Source organism: Danio rerio, chromosome 8, assembly GCF_049306965.1.
Source record: "Danio rerio strain Tuebingen ecotype United States chromosome 8, GRCz12tu, whole genome shotgun sequence".
Classification (NCBI taxonomy): Eukaryota; Metazoa; Chordata; class Actinopteri; order Cypriniformes; family Danionidae; genus Danio; species Danio rerio.
Window position 1 is genome coordinate 59,569,934 of NC_133183.1, and position 18,129 is coordinate 59,588,062.

The 18,129-nt window shown below is 40.0% G+C and overlaps 1 protein-coding gene across 1 annotated transcript in view; it reads left to right on the top strand.

The window, feature by feature from the left end:
• ntrk2a (neurotrophic tyrosine kinase, receptor, type 2a) overlaps positions 1–18,129 on the top strand; it is a 92,452-nt gene that overhangs the window by 16,865 nt on the left and 57,458 nt on the right. The window contains 6 exon segments of the mRNA NM_001366554.1: positions 307–445; positions 3,008–3,307; positions 5,167–5,187; positions 6,619–6,630; positions 6,724–6,761; positions 8,640–8,739. Coding sequence (NP_001353483.1) covers positions 307–445; positions 3,008–3,307; positions 5,167–5,187; positions 6,619–6,630; positions 6,724–6,761; positions 8,640–8,739 — 610 coding nt within the window.

Below are 18,129 nucleotides of genomic sequence, written 5' to 3' on the forward strand. Positions count from 1 at the left end.
ACAATGTAGAAACACCCTAAAGTCAATCTAAATTCCCATTTGCAAACCATTTTCGTAATGTGGCGTAACAGGATATTCTCAAAAACAACATTACTCTGTCAACATTATGCAGCTGGTCATCCGCCGAAATGACGCCAACAGTGATTTCATTTTGATTAAAAACATATTTTTTTCTCTCTTTGGAATAACGTGCAACCGTAACGAATCCTCCACAATATGCATTATGAAAGTAAATACGGTGGGGTGGGATTGCGTGTTGACTTTAAATAGAAATGACATTGGCCTTGCTGTAACTTACACTCGCAGGAGGAAGGCTCAGGTCAGATATCAAGGTCGCAGCTCAAACTGACGAACGTCTCCTCCCTGGACAACAAATGCAGAATCACCTGCAGATCGGATAACATGGTGGGAGAATCCGAGGCCTCTGTGGAGCTGGACATATTGTGTAAGTTATCAAGAGACACAACATAAGAACATTCTAGAGATCCACGCCTACTGGGGAGGGGGAACAATCCAAACCATTCCATTGACTTTGTATTGTGTGAAGGTGCCTACTTGTAATTTCTAACGAATGGAAAAAAAAGCAAACGATTTCTAAAAGTTGTTATGTGACAAAATATAAAGTTTAATGAGCGTTTAAAGACTTAAAAGTAGAGCAATCAGAGCAGAGTCATCTGACCAATCAGAGCACAGCCATCTGACCAATCAGATCAGAGCCATTTGACCAATCAGAGCAGAATCATTTAACCAATCAGAGCAGAGTCATCTGACAAATCAGAGCAATGTCATTTGACCAATCAGAGCACAGCCATCTGACTAATCAGAGCAATGTAATTTGACCAATCAGAGCAGAGTCATCTGACTAATCAGAGCAGAGTCACCTGACCAATCAGAGCACAGCTTTCTGACCAATCAGAGCAGAGCCATTTGACCAATCAGAGCAGAGAAGAGTCATCTGACCAATCAGAGCTGACCAATCAACATCTCACATTCGAGAGCTAAGGCTCCGCCTACATGAGGAAACAAAAACGGTGACAGGAACTGTTGTATATTCTCTTTTGTCTCATTAAAGGCTGATTTTTATGCTTCGGAAGCTTGTAAAAACTTAGTTCTAGGTTTTAAAATTTTGTTCGTTGCACAACCTGTCACACAACAACACCCCCCAACCCCCACCTACCCAATGTTAGACGTTGCGCTCTACTAAGATGTCTGTAAACACTCGTTTTTTGGGGGGTCGACAGATTTGAAACACTTGGTTCTAAATTTTATAACTTGTCTACTTTACATTTTGTCATAGTAACGTTTAAACGTTGTTGTTTTATTATTATTATTCAGAAATGACAAGGAGACACCTCCGCAATAGAAAGTCAATGGAGCTCATTGGATTGTTTTCCCTTCAAGTGGGGGCGTGGCCTAAATGCACTGTCGCTATTACTGCTTATTACTGCTGTCCATTACATTTAAATATTTTGGTCACACAGTTCTTGCCATTGACAATCCATTAACTGAGGATTTTAGCTCCATAAACTATTAATTAACTGCTTATTGTTTGTTAGTGAGGTAGTAGTTGGGTTTAGGTATTGAATTTAGGAATAAGTTCATACTTTTTAAGTACTAATAAAGAGCTAATATCTTATTACTAGTCAGGAACCAGTAGTTAATAGTGTGAAATGGTACTTAAACTAAAGCATTACCTATGCTTTGTCTAATAAAATCAGCTTAAAATTCAAGTGTATCTCAAAACCAATTACTATGTAAATTTACCTTAGCCCCTTCCACCCCCCTCTCCTCCCTTTTTCCTCTATAGGGCAGCTAGCACTGTGCCTCACTCTTGCCTCACAGCAAGGGGGGTTATTCTTAAAACACATCTATAACTCATTAGGAGAATAAGCTCAACCCTGTTAGACCATGCGCCACAGCACAAAGCGGATTTTTGGATTCTGACACGCCCTTAATGTTTTTGCGCCCTGCGATTTGCACTTTGCGGCTGGATCATCAAAATAGAGCCCTCAGTATTACTGCTATTGATGAAATTTGACCATAGTAAAGTATCATTCGCACAAAATGATCAAATCTCTTAAAAACAGTAAATCCAGGTTAGTTTGCAGCGTTGCCAAATGTTCCAGCAAAATTGTGCATGAAATACAAAGCTGAACTTTCAGCATCATACCGTCCACATGGCGAGGCAGTGGCGCAGTAGGTAGTGCTGTCGCCTCACAGCAAGAAGGTCGCTGGGCCGCTGATTCGAACCTCGGCTCAGTTGGCATTTCTGTGTGGAGTTTGCATGTTCTCCCTGCCTTCGCGTGGGTTTCCTACGGGTGCTCTGGTTTCCCCCACAGTCCAAAGACATGTTTTACAGGTGAATTGGGTGGGCTAAATTGTCCGCAGTGTGTGAATGTGTGTGTGGATGTTTCTCAGAGATGGGTTGCGGCTGGAAGGGCATCCGCTGCGTAAAAACTTGCTGGATAAGTTGGCGGTTCATTCTGCTGTGGCAACCCCAGATTAATAAAGGGACTAAGCCGACAAGAAAATGAATGAATATTGTCTACATCAGGGATGTCAAACTCAATTCCTGGAGGGCTGCAGCCCTGCACAGTTTAGTTCCAACCCTGCTCTAACACACTTACCTGTAGATTTTAAACAAGCCTGAAGGACTTAATTCGTTTTATCTGGTGTGTTTAAATAGGGTTGGAACTAAACTGTGCAGGGCTGCAGCCCTCCAGGAATTGAGTTTGACATCCCCGATCTACATGCTATGATGTTTTAATTCATAGAATAATGAATTGTTGGTCAATAAATAAAAGTAATCCTACTATTTCTGTCATGTCAACTCTCGAAATTGAGATTTAGAGTTGTAATAAATATGGTCTTGGTGACATAAAGCTGCTACACCGCTGCTGCTAATTCTTTAATAGTCAAATAATCCATTTTAGCAATACCATAATGCTACCATAAATAATGAAGTTACATCTGTGCTTGTTGATTCTTGTGTTATTTGGGATGCCAGTTCCACCTGTAATCAGCAAGCTGACAGATGCCATTCCGGACCACCACTGGTGTATTCCCTTCAGCGTGTCTGGCAACCCGAAACCCAAACTCAGATGGTTATTAGACGAGCAACCCATTCAAGAGGGCAAGTTCATCCATACCATGATCCACGATTACTCGGAGGGCGAATACCACGGTTGTCTACAGCTGGACAGTCCCACGCACATCAACAACGGCATGTACACGCTGCTGGCCAGAAATCAATTCGGAGAGGACAGCAAGGCCGTATCTGCTCATTTCATGCATGAGCCATGGAACGGTGAGTTGAAATTAGCATGCATTCAAGTTAAAATTGTCAGGTTATACTTTTGCGTCGAGTGCATGGGGTAGATTCGATGGAGCGTTTGAGCAGTCACACACATTTCGCCGTATCCTGACGCGCACCCCTCAAAAAATAATGACAATATGTTTTGCCGACGTGGAGCGCAGGATCTGTCAGATTGGTAGTGGTCAGGGGCATCACTAGACCCCATTTATTAGGGCACGTGCCTCAGTAAAAATCGTCAGTGCCCTAATAAATGCTTTGAGATAAGATTGATATTTATTAGGAGTGGTAATCCCAAAATAAAGATGTCATTCATTATGCAACCCAACCAACGCTGATGAAAGCAATGTAGTGTGATCAAAAGGCAAACTGGGCATGCGCACAGAAAAAAAACCATACCCGCACGCCTCACACACCGCTCCTGCTGACTCACTGCTCTGCTCCCGGTGTTACGGTTGTGGGGACACATTTCTGGCACAAACTCAAAGGGCGCTATCATATTAGTTGTGCGCCTAATATGCTTATTACAGCATAACCTATATATTACCTATAATAACCTAACATTGCTTAAAACAGACAGTATGTAGAGCAATACGCAAATATCTTTACATATGAAATAACAAATATTAAGGAGATATATATAGGATATAATATAATATATATATATATATATATATAATATATAATATATAATATAATAAATATATATATAATATATATAATATTATATATATAATATAATATATATATATATATATATATATATATATATATATATATATATATATATATATATATATATATATATAAATATAAAGAATTAAAATGTTACAAAACATATTATTTTCTAGCCTACATAAATATAAAAACCATGCTTTCATGCCTTCTTCATCTCGGCGGGCTTTTTCAGTTTATTCATGATAATTTGCTTTTATATGATGTTATTATTATTAGCAGTATTATTTATTATATCCATATTTATATTTGTTTTATTAAAAACAAGCTTAGATTTTCCCACCTGCAGGTTTTAGACCATATGGGGCACAGCATGTGTGTTTGGATATAACTCAGTTTTTTGAGCACACTTCGTCATTATTGTTCATTTATTCGTTTGCTGGAAATTAGAACTGAATTTAGAAATAGTTTTAAAATAAATCTTTGCGCTTAACAAACGAAATTAATTATGTATAGGCTAATGGATGTCTGTGCATACAACACGTTTCCTTAACCACGAGAGTGAAAGTGAAAGTAAATAATGAGGAGGCTCATCTCTCATTCCCGCGCTGCAGATGTTGTTTAACTGTTTTCTTGCTAGTGAAACACTCAGTTTTTCCACTTACAAAGTTCATCATGTAAATAGCAAATAGCAAATGCGCTTATGGCACGACGCAACTGACTCCTAAAGAGAATGTGAGATGAGACTCTGATTGGTTGATTCTTAAAACACACCTATAAGTCATTAAGAAAATAAGCTCAACCCTTTTAGATCATGCGCTTCGGCGCAAAGTGGATTTTCCGCCCTTCTATTAGCAAAAGTGGATTTCGACATGCCCTAAATGCGCCCTGCGCTTTGCACTTTGCGCATGGATACTCAAAATAGAGCCTAAAATGTTGGCACAACAAATAGACAAAGTGGGCCATCGAAACACTTCTGCCAACTAGCACTTTGGAAGTGGTATTGTAGAACAGCACAGACACAGACCAGAAGTATAAATGCTCACAATGGAGTTGGCTACATGCAAATACCGCCATCACTCGACGCAGAAGTGTAAATAAAGCTTTACAGTGAATGTTATAGACAGTTTCTGAGACCGTGTCTGTTTTTTTTTTTCATGTTTGCTCATCTGAATCAGTTTCCGAACCACTGTATTATGGTGAGTCTCCTTTGAGGTTTTTTTGTTTGGCAGGAATATCAATGACTAAAGTAAAAGTTCACTCCAAAATGTAAATTTGTACATGTTGTTTGGATTATTTACACATTATTTTATTTATTTTCATATTTTCATCAGATTTTTGAATCAAGACATTTCTTGAGATGCAAATTTAATTTATCAAGGGAAAAATGTATCAAAATTAGAGGCGGCACAGTGGCTCAGTGGTTAGCACTATCACTTCACAGCAAGAAGGTCGCTGGTTGGACCAGTTGGTATTTCTGTAAGGAGTTTGGATGTTCTCCCTGTGTTGGCGTGGGTTTCCTCTGGGTACTCCGGTTTCCCCCACAGTCCACAGACATGTTCCATAGGTGAATTGAATAAACTAAATTGGTCGTAGTGTATGAGTGTATGTGTGAATGTGAGAGTTTATGGGTGTTTCCCAGTACTGGGTTGTGGCTGGAAGTGCATTTGCTGCGTAAAAAATAAACTGGAATAGTTGGCGGTTAATTCCCCTGTGGCGATCTCTAAAATATAGACTAATCTGAAAGAAAACGACTGAATGAATGTATCAAAATTAAGTCATTTATGATTAAATCAAGATAATCAAATAAAAAATAGATAATAATAATAATTTAAAGGGAAAGCCAGTTTAAATCTTCTTACTCCACTGACAGTCTTTCCATTTATAATTACAAATTTGCCTAAAGGGATAGTTCACCCAAAAATAAAAATATACTCACTTTTTACTCTACATCAAGCAGTCGCAAACCTTTAGAAGTTTTTTTTTACACATAAAAGTCTGAAGACAACATAGATTCAAATAAAAACAATAAACAGAATTCCTTTATTAATATTACACTACTTACGGTCAAAGTTATGGTCTATATTATAATATTATTATAATATTATATTATGCAGTCTATATCAGGGTTATAATTAACAATGTTTAAACGATGGATCTGTGACTGAGAAACTACAGATTTTGTGAAACACTCGTCACTACATCGTTCTTTTCCCAAACGATGCATCGCCCTATGACAGTTCAGCTGAGAGTTACGTCGTTGTTTGGGAAATGCAGCCCTGAACTGAACTGAACGACTACTATTGGGTTTGAAAAGATCTGAATCAAAAGATGAGTAAATGACGACAGAATTTTCATTTCTGGGTGAACTATCTTTTTAATTTTGATGCATGTTTACCTATGTCATTTTCTTTCTGGACTAAATACATCTTTATTTAAGAATGTTTAAAGTTCATTGCAAAACAAAATAATACTACAGCTTAATAAAATGTCTTCTTGGAGTGAACATTTAATTTGGGGGTATTTATTATGTAATGTGTCATTTATAATGCTACAAATAAAATACATTGAAAACATAATTCATCTTAATCCTAAATTTCCCTTCTTCTCTCTGTTCTCTTGTGTGTGAGATGCCACTACAGGTATGAACAAAAACACTAAAACACACACACTGATGGTCGATTTGTAATATGAGATGCCTCTGTATCTGATTCTGTTCTTCTCTTATAAAACAGACGACACTCCACTTGGACCTCCTGAGGACAAAGTTGCTGTAAGTAAACTCAAATTACTATGATTATGTTGGGTCACACTTTATTTTGATGGTCCGTTTGTTGAATTTAAGGGTGCTTTCACACCTGTGAATCGATTCAGTTGTTTCCAAACAGGGATTCAAATTGTTGCTCTTTGCTCTTGGAGCGGTTCGCTTTCACACGGCAAAGTTTCTAAACGGACCAAAAGAGATAAAAGAAGTCACGTTTGAGTAAACTCTCCTCACTTTGGTCAGAGTTTCAGGGTTTATTTTGCAGAGTCCCGCTCAGCTGTCCGGGGGGGGTTTGGTGGTGTTTGAAAGGGCACGTGACGTGTCTGAAGAGCGAGGAGGGATGCGATGGGGAGAGGTGAGAAGGGTGCGCAACGTATTTGAGTACGGGGAGGGAGACGTGTGATTTCCGGGAGATTAAATCACTCGTTTGCAGGCATCCGACATGGGATGTCTGTTGAATGACCTCCCGCCCTACTCATAATTCTCTCTTCATAATGCCGTATGCCTATTACGTATTTATAAAACACTGTGATATAACCAGGCTCGGCTCGTATCGCTTTCTCACTCAGGGTTCCCGCTGGTCCTTAAAAAGTCTTAAAATGTCTTAAAATAAAATCCGGGAAATTAAGGTCTTAAATTATCTTAAATTTACAGTAAAGTGGCTGTTCGGTATTACATTTTCAGCCGGTGTGCTTAATGATGATAGGGAAGCACAGTGGTCCACCGTAAAACGTCTAATAGTTGATCATTTTAGTATGTGTGAAACGAACAAGTAATGTTAACACATATAAACAACTCATTCCTGAAAAAAGGCAAGAGAGCTGTGTGCATGTGCTCATTTGAATAATGTCGGGCTATACACGGTTTTGGGCTTTTAAAAAGCTGTCAATCAATATGTACTTGTCGGGTTCGGGCTCTAGCGGGCCTAACTTTTATGGACCGATTACAGCTCTTGTTCAGACGCCAACTCACAGTCAGCTATAACAGTTTAATTTCACCGCCAGACACTCAAAAGGCAGGTACTGTGGGTTATCCATACTGTGACGAGGCACAATTCATTTAAATCTAACAAGGACATTAAAATGAGTAGCCTATTCCAAAGAAATTATGAAATTTTTGGGTCTTAAATTATTTTTGTTGAGGTCTTAAAAAGGTCTTAAAAAGCATTAAATTTTACTTTTAAAATGGTGCAAGAACCCTGCTCACTACAATCGATCCGCTCTAAAGTTTGTTTCAGTCGAACCGAGACCACCACATTCGAAGCAATTGTTTTGGTGCGGATCCGAGCGCGATTGCTGGATTCACATATGCCAAACAAACTGCACCAACTGGGCAAACGAGACAGGTTCCAACACAAAAGTCTACGTGTGAAAGCACCCTACATTGCATCTGCATGCCAACTAATTCTCAGAAGATTAGACTGTAAGGTTGGGGTTGGGGTTAGGGTTAGTGTTAGTTGACATGTACTTACAAAGTTGCTTATAGTTAGTTAAATGTCTGTTGAAGGAGCCGAATCAACATATATTAAGCAGACAGTCTACTAATTCGCAAATGGACCATCAAAATAAAGTGTTAAAATGGTTTGAAAACATTAAAAGCTGCTTGCATTCTAGCCAAAATAAACCAAATCAGACTTTATTCAGAAGAAAAAATATTACAGGAAATACTGTGAAAAATTCCTGGGGTACAACATGAGTACAACCTACAACAGGACACATTAGGCCATTCATGATGTATATCCAGCAGTTCTTAGTTCAGCAAACTCCTAAACTAAATGAGTCGTAAATAAGAAAATGGTCGCAATCTTTCCCTAATGGAGAGCTTTGGGTTTTGGGGTGAAACTGAATGCAGTGGCTGCCATTTGAAGGCTCTTTATTCTCCTGGTAGGTGTACGTGGTCGTGGGAATCGCTGCCATCACATTCACAGGCTTCGTCTTGATGCTCGTCATTCTGAAGTTTGGCCGAAACTCAAAATTCGGCATCAAAGGTAAGCACCTCTCGGCTCTAAACGCGCCTCTGCCAAACCTTCATTAAGGCCCGTCGCTCTGGAAAAGACACATTGTTCTGGGATGGAATAAGTGGCTTTTCTCTTTTGTGGAAATAAGTGAATGCTGAAGGAAGGCTGTGCTTTGACTGTTTAATGAGCTCTAATAATTACTAATACACAGTCTGCTTTAACACGGGTTTCTCGTTGGGAATATTAAAGTGCGCACTAAAATGGTGTAGTCTACCTAAATAATATAGCTGGATGTAATGGCTTGTTTCCATTGAGTAATGGGATTAAGTATAGTACTGATCTTATTCTTCTCATATAAGCAGGGGTAACTATTTGGCTCAAGATTTTTGGTCTCATTTACTTCCAACGTAGGCTCATTCTGAAAACGTAGCCCTATATACATTTTTGGAGATCGCAAATTATGTAGCCAGAGGAACGTATTGGTGCATGGTGTATTTGGACGGCGTTCCTTTTCACGCTTACCAGCTGACCACTTGCCTCTGTATGGACGGCTTTTCCACTGTTACCAGATTGTCCAGTGGCTCGTTGCGTATTTCGGCAGACTTGTGGGTTCGAATCCGGCGAACAACGATTCCAGAAAGCGGGTAAGACAAAAACAAAAGCCAAAAAAATAAGAAAGAATGTGGTAAAATCTTAAAACGTGGTGAAAATCAGGCTGCTGTGAGGGCTTTTCTTTTTCTGGATTGCTGTTGAAGTGGGTGAGCGGGTCAGTCAGTGCTTTTGAAAACACTATCGGTTGGGTTTAGGGAAGAGGGTGGGTCAGTCAGCCAGTCAGTCGAAATTTTAGATCTCAAAACGCATACACAGCGGCCTCTGGCAGGTTCGTGAAAACAAAAATACGTAGCTCCTGGGACATATTTGGTGCTCTCCCCAAATGTATATAGGGGGATGTTTTCAGAATGAGCTTGGGTAATATTTTCGTATCATATTATTCTCCTTTTTATGTAAGGTCATTCACACACTTGTTTGGAAGGCAAGTGGTTGTTGACTGTTTTCTGCCGTTTATTATTTCTAGTCATTTTTCCCATATGCGACTAAGTGAGGTCAATGATTATTAAGAATAAGGTTAACAGGACAGTAAAATTCGCATTTCGGTATGGGTCACCCTAATCAAGCTTGCATTTCCACTACTGATATACTGTAGCCACTAAACTGACAAAACATAAAAATAGTCAAGTTTCCTCGTTAGATCAGGTTGAAAAAACAGTCCTCCGCAGACCTCTACTCTGTTATTATTGTTTTATTACAGTGTTGTGTTTTGCTAGTATATCTAAAAATGGCACGTAATATTTTGTCGTTCCCCTTATTGCTCTCAAAATATTATCTTTGCTGTTTGGTCAAACTACTTATTTAAAATCAGTTCAAATGACTTAATTCTCAAGTTTCTTTGGGAACAACTTATTTGTTTTGTGGTCAATCCACTTAAATTTGTACAAAATGATGACGTTAATGTAACAGATTTATATTTGGTCAACGTGAAGGAATTGTGTGAAACCAGCATTTTTTACAGTGTATGAATTATCCACTAAACTGACAAAGTGAAGTTTCATAAACTAATTTCGTAATACTATTGAGCACGACTGGCTGCTCATTCTATAATCAGTAATAATCCAATCATAGTGATCCAAGCTTCCAACCCCAAACCCCCCCCCCCCCCCCCCCGCCCTATCTCCTCCTTTTCCTCCCGAACTCTCGAGACCTAGGCAGGATCCTTGGGCTCAAGTATCTCCGAGCTCAGAGTTTTCTCCCGGGACAGCATGCCAAAACTGCTATTAACGCTAAACATATCTAAGTGGCAACTCTTGAAATTTAAAATAGTTAATTTAGGTGAATTGAACATAAATTTTGTCCCCAAAAAAAACCTCATTTTAAATTAGTAGATTGAACCACAAACAGCAATAATACACACTTTTTTTGGAGCGTATGCTATTTTTGTTTCATGTTTCGGCTGAGTATTTAAAAATGCCACTTATTGTGTTGTCGTTGCTCTAATTGCACACATAAACGATGATTCTCTGTAAACTAATCAGCATTCAACACTGCGTCTAGATCCACCCTTTAGGCACCCTTTATTGTGCTAGTTAGTAGAATATCTTCTCTATTTTGATACCAATTCTGGAAATTCTGGAAATAAGTGCGCACTGTACTGTACCGAGCCTTACTGTATGTGTCGCTCAGTGGAAACAAGCCATTCGATGACTGTTTTCCTGCATCCTTGTTTGTCTTTGCTAACGGTTCATGCTATGCATCTCTAATAAACAAGGTGGCTCTATTAACGAAACTTGGTTTTTCATAGTGAATAAATGTGGATTTGTGTTGTGTAGGTTGTCTATTTAGTATTCTTGTCAGAATATAATAATTTTATAAGGAAGTGGTGTGAAATTGAAGATGTTGCTGCGCCACTGCTGGTTCTAATGTTTTGAGTGTGTTTTTTTTTTTTTGCTATACAGTTAATCAATTGTTTTTGGAGGTTACTTACAGACAAGTCAAAAGTCTCTGTTACTATATTTACAATCATGTTTTAGGATTGAAAACGCTTGATAGAAAGGCCAAGATATTGTATGTGAAGAATGCAACATAGGCTCATTCTGAAAATGTAGCCCTATATACATTTCGCAAAAATTATGTAGCCAGACGTATTTCATCTTTTAAACTAACTAATGCTACAGGGCGGTATGACGCCGTTCCTTTTTGCGCTTACCAGCTGACCGCTTCCGTATGGACGGCTTTTCTGCTGTTACCAGTGGCTCACGGCGTACGTCAAAGGATTGAAGACACAGAGTGGAGTTGACAGCAATGAGTCCTGTGAAGAAAGGTTTTAGAAAGCGTGTAAGACAAAAACAGAAGCCAAAAAATAAATAAAAATAAACAAGTTAATAGCAGGGTGATAATATGGTAAAATCTGAAAACGTGGTAAAAATCAGGCGATTTCTTTTTCTGGATTGCTTTTTAAAACTGTCGATTGGAGATCGGGAGCGTGAGGAGATCGTCAGTCAGTCAGTCGACAGCGACCTCTGGTGGATTTACGCGAAAACAGCAGACCCGAATGGCATTCGAAAGAGAAATTTGAGATCTCAAAAAGTGCACACAGCAGCCTCTGGTGGATTCGCAAAAACAAAAACTGCAAAAAAACGTAGCTCCTGGGAGGTATTTGGCACTCTCCAGAAATGTATATATGGGTACATAATCAGAATGAGCTTGTTTGCGGTCGTATGATAGTTACGTCATCATTAACCTGCAGGCTGCATTGTGCTCACAGGGCTGCGAGAAAATAAATAAAAAGAGCGGAGCTGCGGCAAAATAATAAATAAGAAGAGTAAGGCTATGGTCAAATGAATAAATAAATGAAAAAAGTGTGACTGCTGAGAGTACAAGCAGCTAGGGGCCAAAAAAATGGACTGGCTCACTGGGAATTCTCCTGGTTCTCCCGATTAGCCAATACGGGCCTGTGTATGATGTTAAAGCAATGACAATCTTTTCCTAATTCGCTGGCGTTTTTTTTGTAATTACATGTGTTTTCTTTAACTGCAGCATGTTAAGTTCTCTTGGCCACCACACTTTTGGCATGTTAAGGTGACTGGCCTTTTTTTCCCCCACATGGACATGTGTTTGCGTTTGCCTTGACAGTTTGCTCGGCTGGTCTGAGCGAGAGCGTGTGATTGTTTTTGTGGTTTCTCTAAGAGGAAGTGTTGAGTTTGATGTCCTGAGGGGCTTATTATCGCTCAGTGGTCTTGAGTGTGTGTGGAAGTGCCTCCTCTTTTGTCCACAAGGACCCAATGCATGATTGTTTACTTACACTCAAACAAATAACTTTTGCTGTTTGTTCAAACTACTTGTATTTCAAATGAGCTGAATCAACATAATTCTTAAGTTGTTTGGTTACAACTTGACTTGAATTTGTAAAAATTACTTGAATTTGTAAAAACGATTAAGTTAATATAATCATTTAACTTAACTTAATTTACAGTGTATATAAAGGTTGGCAAATGACTATTTAGGGATTCTAATTGGGCTCTGATCAACTTATAAATGTAGTTCCCTAATAATGCTGCCATTTAACTTTGATTTTATTTATTCAAGAAGGTACCCAGATAACATACGCATGTTGGCCACTTTAGGCAGTTATGTGGCACTGGTAGGTTTCCTTCATTCCAGACAAAATGAATGTGAGCCTAAAGTGGCCCACCTGTACAATGGCAAAAAGGGGCCAGAGATTCAAATTCATATATGGGCCATTTAAGGCAAAGATTTGGCACTTATGGCAAAATGTAACCTGAATGTTAGCCCAATGTGGCCCATGTGCAAAGTGATAAATTTGGCCCATATGACAGAGGTCAAATGTGGGCCACAGTTGGCAAAACAGTGGCATAGTCGTTTAAGTGTGATCTGGGTCTAAACCTAAAGTGGCTCACATGTGTGAGTGCAAATGTGGCCCAGTTATATTAAGACATATGTGTACCACTTTTGGCAAATATTTGGCACAGTAAGCTCTGGCTAATGTGGCTGTGAGCCTAATGTGGCCCAGAGAAAATATGGCAGATGTGGCCCAGTTATTTTAAAACATATGTGGGCCACTTTTGGCAAATATTCTTCACAGTAAGCTCTGGCTAATGCAGCCGTTAGCCTATTGTGGCCCAGAGAAGATGTGGAAAATGTGGCCTAGTTATCCTAAAACAAATGTGGGCCACTTATGGCAAATATTTGTCACATTAAGCTATGGCTAATGTGAGTTGGAGCCTATAGTGGCCCAGAGAAGATGTGGCAAATGTAGCCCAGTTGTCCTAAAACAAATATGGGCCACTTATGGCAAATATTTGGCACAGTTAGCTCTGGCTAAAGTGGTTGTGAGCCTAAAGCAGCCCAGAGGAGATATGGCAAATGTGGCCCAGTTATCTTAAAACACATGTGGACCACATAGACTCAAGTCACCATCATGGAGAAAAGTGTTCGCTTTAGTTGGGCTCGTAGCCCTGAACCTCTTAATATAAATTTTATTTTGGGCTTCTGTAACTTTTAAGAACTTTTAAGAAGCAAACAAAATGAAGTGAGGCATAACCTGTGATGAAATAATATAATTCACTGATATTTACCAATGTTTAATCCATTATTAGAAGTAATAGACCAGATCTGGGCCAAATATGTGTAAATAATGGCCCAGAATATGGTCAGTTCTGGTTTATTTGGTTGAATTCTGGATAATGTTTGGTATTGCTTTGGCTTATTTGTGGCCCAGATCTGACAAACAGGACCGGACCTCCCAAGAGCCATCATTCCATTCAGTATGTGGTCCAGATGTAAGTGTCTGGTGTGGGCCGCATCTGGGCTGGAACAAAAGCAAACTTTGGCCCAGAATAGGGTCAATTCTGGTTCATTTGGTTGAATTCTGGCTGATATGTGATATTGCTTTGGCTTAATTGTGGCCCAGATCTGGCAAACAGGAGCGGACCGCCCAAGTGCCATCATTCCATGCGGTATGTGTGCCGGATGTAAGTGTCTGGTGTGGGCCGGATTTGAACCACATGAATTTTGCTTGCTGGGTAGCTGGTTCAATCCCAGATGGGTCTGTTGGCATTTCTGTGTGGAGTTTGCATGTCCACCCTGTGTTGGCGTGGGTTTCCTCCGTGCTCCCGTTTCCCCCACAGTTCAAAGACATGCAGAATAGCTGAATTGGCCGTAGTGTATGAGTGTGTGTGTGAATGTGAAAGTGTATAGGTGTTTCCCAGTTTGTGTTACTCTGTAATAACACTTCTAAAATGCTAGGTGGCAGTAGGTTTTATGTTCATCTGTGTCGAGATTCTTCGCAGGTGTTTTGTTTTTTCTAAATGCTACCTTAATGTACAAGTAACTAAAACTTGCTCATTTTAAAGCGGGAACCGGCAGACGTGCAACAACTTTAATCATAAGGTAAACACAAAACAACAGTTTGCGTCTAGAGCTCCTCCATGGGACTCGACATTTGTAATCAATTGCTCCATCGGGCTTGTGGCTCTCGGCTCCGCCCATGCTCGTTAACAGTACCAAGCCGACCAATCACAGAGCTTGCACAACATGTCATTGCGACATGTAGTTACATTTATTGAGAGGTGTGCGTCGGCGTAAATCAGCCTAAAGCCAAAGGAAAATAATTGGATGAATGATTGTAGTTGAGGAAAATATTGTCATTTCACTTAACACATTTTATTTTATTTTATTTTTGTAAAAAATTATTGTTGGATTTCTAAAACATTAACGGGCATTTTCTGAAATACAAACAAACACACATACATGAACACACACACTTACACACACACACACACACACACACTTATAGAAAGACACACACATGCACACACACAAACACAGTCTCGCTGCTGCATTGAGAAAAGCAGACCCCGCATCATTCAGAAAGCAAAGGAAGTGGCTGGAAGGTGAAACTGAAGCCCTGAGGTTCAGGAAGTGTGTCTGAGAGAGAGGCTGTGTGTGTGTGTGCATGTGTGTGAGAGAGAGAGAGAGTCAGCAACCTTCTGCTTATCAATGATTCAGAGGGCACGTATCGGTTTTCTCTGGTTTGGACGAATCAAGAAAATCAATAAAGCTTGTCAAGGTCAGAAGTATCATCAGCCCTGGACTCGTGGCCTTTGGTTAACAAACGAAAGGTGCACCTCAGCCTCCATTTAACCACTAGCCCACAGATTCCTCTCTCCAATATCGCGCGGGACGGCCTTTAGAGGAATGTTCCTGCTTCAAAGAATCAACTCAACAATCAGCTCAGACATACCAACAACATGTTTACAGGGAACTCTTACAGTTTTGAATGCATAGACCATTTTGAGGGATGCAAACAATAATGGTCCTAACCTATTTCCTGTTTTTCATTTTTAATTTGCATAGCTTCTCATAATCCAAAAATGTCTACATGTTGATGAATAATGTTATGACAGCTGCATTAACATTAAAGCCTGGTTTATACTTCTGCGTCAGGTGATCGGCGTGACCCACGGCGCAAGCATTGTGCGTAGCCGTGCATATTTACCTCTGCACACTGTTTCTGTTGCTCAGCAATAAACTTCCGAAACGCTAGTTGGCAGTAGGTGTTTATGTTTCTCTGTGTTGAGTTTCTTTGATGGTGTTTTTGTCACGGTTGTGTAGAGGAAAGGGGCGAGGACTCACGTGCAGGGAAATAATGGGTATTCATTGATAAAAATCAAAAGCAAAACAGCAAAACAAACTACCCCGAGGGGGAAAACACTGGCAAAACAAATAAACAAACAAACAAACTTGACTGGGCAGGCTGGTAGGGTTCAGGGCTGGAACACACGACAGGACAAGGAGAGAAACGATGACATACAGTGACATATGATGACGAACTGGCACAGGACAGCAGACATGAGGGAATTATAAGCTGTAGTAAATTAACACACAAACAGATAAAAATAATTAACTAATAATGGGTTAACAAGGAAGGTGGGACTAGTCAATAGACAGGAGAGCACATGACACAGAGACAACACAAGCCATGTGCTCACATAAGACAGGACAAGAACACGTAGCCAATGAGATAACTCATTAACCACGCGTTCACAATAACAGGACAAGACGGAAGCATGCGGCTACAATGTAAACACATAGCGACGTGCTTGGACAACACAAATAGACGCAAGACACAAACACACGATAGATGAACACCTTACCGTGGGCTCACACATATGCAAAGCGCATGTTTCATCTCAGCGTCAACCAAAACCGAAACCAACTACACGAAGACGTTGAGAATAAAACAGCGCGATGCCGACAGAACAAAACAAAAACACGAGTACAAGAGTGCCCACGACGGCGCGTGCGCACATAGAGACACACACAATTACAGAAACAGGACAAGACAGGGCTAGTTTCCGGACTCTGCCACCAAAACAAGAATTTACAAGACTAGAGTGGCAGAACCCTGACAGTTTTGTTTTTTCTGAACACTTTCTTATTGTACAAGTGGCACAAATTCGCTCATTTTGAGGCGGAAACCGGTGGACAACAACGTGCAACAACTTTAATCAAAAGGTAAACACAAAACAACAGTCTCCATCCGGAGCTTCTTCATGGGTCTCCACACTCAAACACCCGCTGCTTCACGCTTGAGCGGCTCTCACCTTCGCCCACACTCGTCAGCGCTACCAAGCTGACCAATCACAGAGCTTGCGCTATGTGTATGCGTTACATCTACTATGCATCCATGCGCAGTCTGCGCCGTAGCATTCGCGTGCGCTTGACGCAGAAGTATAAATCAGCCTGAAGATGTGATTAAATTGCCTCTTGTTAAAGTTACGAAATAGTTTGACATTGCCTCTTGAAATGGTCTATAGATTTGTATCCAGTTTGGCCGGCATTTTAGTTTATTTGGTCTGGACAAAAAATAAATAAAAATTAAATTATTTATTCAGACATCTCCAGGTTGGAGGAAAGTCCCTACACCAGAAGAAGGAGTTCAAGTATCTTGGGGTTTTGTTTACGAGTGAGGGAAGGATGGAACGTAGGATTGACAGCATACCGTCCAACAATTGTCTGTTAAAGTCCTGGAGTCCTTGGCGGTGGCCGAGGGTTATGGGGTGAGAGGTAGGGATGGGGGAATTAGCGCGGAGTGGTGTGGATGTCTAGGTGCTGGAAATACCGAAACGTGTGGGGGTGTTGGTTGGGCGGTGATTGGAGTCCCTGTTATGTTCTATGCAGCAGGTTTTAGGCAGCTGCTGTGATCGGAATTTATACCAATTGGACTGCAGTGGATGTTGGAGATATTGAGTACAGTATAGTAAAAGTGCAGTCGGCAGGTCAAGGTCGCAGTGTTTCTGAGCCCATCGACGCTTTATTATTGTGAAGAGAACATTCAATATTTAAGTGCATTCAAGCATTCAAGCACTTCATAGGTATGGGATATCTATAGAGCAACGCATAGCGAAGGCCCCTATAATGTCAATATATACATACAAGGACATAATTTAATGATGACAAATGAGATGCAAATGAGTAGGCCAGATTTGCTGAACTTTTGTAGAAATATTGATTATTTAAATAAGTGTGAACTGGATATTTGAAGTATATTATTGGTCCAATACAAGTGACTAATACATTTTGATTAGCACACACACAAACACGCACAAAAAACAACAACTATATTAATTTTAGTATCAGTTGCAAAGAATTATGTTACTTCTAATTAAAGTTTGTTGTATTTCTCTTATGGCTGGGATGAGAATCAGCACCTTCAAGTTCGAGGCCATGGTGCTCCACCGGAAAAAGGTGGTTTGCCATCTCCAGGTTGGAGGAAAGTCCTTATCCCAGGTGGAGGAGTTTAAGTATCTTGGGGTTTTGTTTACAAGTAAGGGAAGGATGGAA